Source organism: Formica exsecta, unplaced genomic scaffold (assembly GCF_003651465.1).
Source record: "Formica exsecta isolate Colony F162 unplaced genomic scaffold, ASM365146v1 scaffold443, whole genome shotgun sequence".
Classification (NCBI taxonomy): domain Eukaryota; kingdom Metazoa; phylum Arthropoda; class Insecta; order Hymenoptera; family Formicidae; genus Formica; species Formica exsecta.
The window spans coordinates 745,964-750,559 of NW_021851667.1; the positions used below are offsets into that span (position 1 = coordinate 745,964).

At 43.8% G+C, this 4,596-nt stretch overlaps 1 protein-coding gene across 1 annotated transcript; it reads left to right on the forward strand.

Annotated features, from left to right (window-relative positions):
- Window positions 1-3,227: 3,227 nt before the first annotated feature.
- Window positions 3,228-4,143, forward strand: LOC115240669 (protein atonal-like). The gene has a single exon (XM_029815958.1). It carries the CDS (start codon window positions 3,228-3,230, stop codon window positions 4,083-4,085), a length of 858 nt encoding a protein of 285 aa, XP_029671818.1. The 3' UTR covers window positions 4,086-4,143.
- The last annotated feature ends 453 nt before the right edge of the window (window positions 4,144-4,596 follow it).

A 4,596-nucleotide genomic window follows, 5' to 3' on the forward strand; every position in this document is an offset into this window, starting at 1 on the left:
GGCGGAGGAAGTCGGGGGTCGTCGTGAAGAAGTGGGTGGAATAAAAATGTGGCGTTCCTCGGAATATAACTATCTCAGCCCTGAAAAAATTCCAGTCCGGTCCGCGAAAGCTCACGTCTCTATCTGCGAATGCATATTCATCGGACTGCCCGTAAAGGTCGGAAGGATACGCAAAGCGGGATGGGAAATCTTCGTGGAGGGCCGGCGGAGGGATCGCACCGTCATACGGCGCCCTCATAAATTATCGCTAGTTGCCGGGTAACATGTTATTTGCCACCGAGCTCCACAAATGAGTTCACTTTGTATTTAATTACTCGACTCACGCCCAGGGCGTATCCCACCCTGGCGGATCCACCCTGCATCAGACCGCCTCGCGTGCAGTTTCTCTCTCTCTTTCTCTTTGCCTTCATTATTTCTCTCTTCTTCGCCGCGTGTGGAATGATTCGTGCAATCCTCATTTTAGATTCTGCGCTTTTTAAATCTTACGCTATTTGTTTTTAAAATAGCTTTTCTGCGATACGCGAGTAAACTGCATCGTATTTCAACGTTTATAACCATATATTTTTGGATATTATTTCCATATACATTATTATAATTATGTTTTTAAACGCGTATTTACAGATTATATGAGAGAGTTTTTATTAGTCACACATTTGTTCTGTATTTTCAGTTTACCACGTTTATATCACGAAATTATAAGCCATGTAATTTCAATTCTTCAGAAAAGCTATTTCTTGATAAATGCGTTATCTTCCGTCCATTCCGATTGCGTCGGCATGTTTCTGGCAAGTCGAGAAGTCCAGACGCAACAGAATGAGTGGGTTGAGCGTGCAACACCGACGTTATACGGGCAGGTAGGTAGGTAAAAAGGTAAAAGGTATAGGTGGATAGGGCAAGGGCAGAGGCAGGTAGGCCAGACTTACGCTTCGCCGTCCTAATTATTGGTTCCGCCACAATTCCATCCGTGGAACGAGATGATAATAGATGAAAGCGATCAATTTTTAAATTGCGCCTGATGAACGGAAAAAAAGTGAGAGAATATCGCGCGGGATATTGGAAACCGAAGAAAAATCCCTTGTAACACCTGGGGAACCTACATAATGCGAGAAAAAAAATTTTCCAAGTGGTATTCATCCCCGCTAAATACGTCAATTACACCAATATTTCGCTATAGCACTAATTTCTCGTTACGCCTTTTATTTCTTCTCTTCCATTCACTGATCTCTTATCATCACATTATCTTTCTAATTTTTCTTTCACTCATCATTTTCTTTCATTTTAATTAGTTATTATCTATTACTATTTCTCTTGTAATAGATTTTTTTTTCAGTGTGATTCATCTTTATTAATTATTAATATTTTACTTGCACTTTTTTATACTCCAACAAGTTCTGTTTCTTATATGTTCTTAGAGAGCTTGTCGTACAATGTCAATAAATGCATTTATCTATCTGTGTCCCGTTGAGATCTTAACAATAGTTCGAAACGCGCGAGACGAAATCGCATGAACGTTTTCGTTGTAGATATGGAAGATTTTTAAGTAAAAGGGATTATTCCACTACTTAGGAAGAATTTTTGGGCGGCTGTGAGACGATCTCCGAAATCCAAGACAGCAGGCGCGCTCGAAACGACAGGGGAATGACAGAGATCGGGTTGCCACGGACCACCGTGTGTCGCGGTCACCGCAAACTTTATCCTACCTGTTTTCGCTAATTGAGCGAGTAAAGATGTAACTGGACCTTACGCCCTTAAAGTATTTGCACTCTTTTGCGCAGATACGATCCGTTTCTGGTCTCGGAAAGCAGGACTGGCCAAAGCCAGTCCGATCAGTCGATTCTTGATGGATCTCCGAATGCATCGAGAGATGCATTGTGGAAGTCTTAACGAAATTTTTCCAGCAAATGCCATATACTATTTTCATTATCATAACCGATCTTCTTTTATGAAAAATATTTAAGAATTAAATGTGCGTGTGTTAATTTGTACAGAAAAAGAATCACACCTTTTAATGTAAATATATATATTTACTAGCGTAACAAATCAAATTTATATAATATTAGTCATTAAAATGTAATGTTTTCGCTTCGATTGTTTATTTAGCATAGATAATTTTACGATATTTAAAATTTTTATATCGTAAAACTTGGAATCAGTGTACGTCTATTTGTAATAATTTTCATGTTATTGAAAGAAACATTTCTTATGACATTTGCATTTTAATAAGTTCCTTAAATAAGTTACATATTATTGGATACATACTTATATGTAATTCGCGCATACAAAATGATCCAATTACTAATTATATAATACTTTCCACCTGTGTACTCGTAGGTCAAAACTCGCACGCGTGTCCGTTGTATGGTTACGAGGTGCACACTCTCCCTCATGCGCGCGTGCACATGTTAACGGCGATTTTCCGGTGTTGCGCTTGAGGAAGCGTAAGAACATATACAGACTATAGAACGAAGTAGCGCCTCGACAGCAGGTAGCGACCATTATTACGAGAAGGAGGAGTCTTCGTCCTCGCCATCATTTCCATTAAATCGCATTTGTGTGCCAAATATAATGTTTCACGTGAAAAAAATGGAACTTTAGCGGTAAATAGTAAGTTAGACTTGCAACCTAATTAATATATTTATCATTTTCGTGAATTCTCGATTGTAAATGCTCATTTTAATGCTTTAAATATTTTTTAATACGTTATGACTTTAATGGCTATGCGGTTCCATATGCGAGATCGTGCGTGTACAACGGAGGCGCCGGGCCACCTGTTGCGGCCCCCGCTCGCGTACCCCGACCTGGCCGGTTCCGGGGCCCCCGACTTCTTCGTCTCGAAGTGGGGGAACCGTGCTCGACGGCGATTGGCGGTGCGGCACGTGCTACGCGAGGGTGCCTCGCTCCGCGAACGCATAAATATCCCGATGCCGTTTCACCCGACTTCAGAACCACCCCGTGACTCGTCTTGGCTCGATATCCCGCGTCGATTCGTATACCCACCATTGCCGATCCCGGGTACCGCGATATCTCGTTCGACCCAACTTTGTCGGAGTAAGGGGACGATCTGCGAGAATATAGGACGAGGAGCTGAGCGAAGAGAAGGAGAGACTTTCGCGATCGCGGTTATCAAGTGCGGTTTCAGTGAAAGGATCTTCGAGCGGGACTAGAGAGTCGTCTTCACACGTGTGAAATCGTAGCGCGTGCGCGCGTTGTTTTGCGGAGATCCTGCTATGGAACTGCAGGAGATGTTTCGTTACGGATACATGTTCCCGCCGCGTGAGGACGAATCTCTCATAGCCTGCACGTATCTGGATCTGCCGAATTACGCCAAGACTAACAAGATCGGCCTGCCACCCGTAAGCACCCTAGCCGTACCGCAGAGTCTCGTTTATGACAGCAGCAATTGCAGCGACGGCTGGCACACGCCAAGTCCCACCGCCAGTCTGCGATCCGTCAGTCCATCCACGACTTTGTCGATCTCGTCGGAACCGGAAACGATCAACAGCGCGCCGTCGACGTATCGGCTGCTGGGTTCGATCGGCAAAGACAAGAGGAGCGCGACGATGAAGAGGACCTCTTCGACGATCGGGCTGAGCAACGTCGGGCACAAGCGGCTGCTGCGCATCAACGCGATGGACCATCTCGTGACCGAGGAGATAATCAATTTAGACGGCGAGCGAGAGGACACCGAAGAGATGATCATCCTGGAAACCGACAAGACGCAGTCCTGTCACGGCAGTGTCATCAGCAACTCGAGCGGCGGCTTATCCGACAGAATGGACGGCGACAGCGAGGAGGACGCGGAGATCAGCGAGGACGGTGTGGATCATTCGGAGAACGCAAACGTCATTTCCGGCGACCGCGATGCGGTCCGCAGACGAGGCAAGTACGTCAACTCGACCATCGTCCGGAAACGCCGGCTGGCCGCCAACGCGCGCGAGAGGAGACGGATGCAGAATCTTAACAAGGCCTTCGACAGACTGCGAGCTTATCTGCCGTCCCTGGGAAACGATAGACAGTTATCGAAATATGAGACGCTGCAAATGGCTCAATCTTACATTACCGCGCTTTACGATCTGTTGCAGTGAAATACGTTTTGCTTTCCGCGATGCCGGAAGCCAACTAAATTCGTTTAAGTTTAAGATAAAGAGAAGCCGTTCGAATGAGACACATCGAGGAGATTCGCGAGTTCTTCGACATTATATTAACTGCATTGACGCAACTGGGCATAAAACATTGCGAACATTGACATTGCAAGCGAGAGAGCTACTTGTGAAAACTATTTAATCAGAAAGATAAAAGACAATAGATCAAGTATATAATTCGAAATTTTAAAGAATAATCATTCTAATGCTCCGTTAATATCATCGCATTTGAGAAATGTGCCTTTTGCAAAATATAAATAATAATGATCCATATCTGTAAGGCTGAGAGCTAAATTGATAAGAAATTCAAATCTCTTTCTTTTTTAGAGTCAAGAATTATTTTGTTAATGAGTAGTAACGTGAAATGACTTGTATCTATTGTCCCCGTTGTTTTCTTGAAATTCATTTTGTATCGTTTGCCACATGTTTCACACTATTTTTGACATTCATGCAC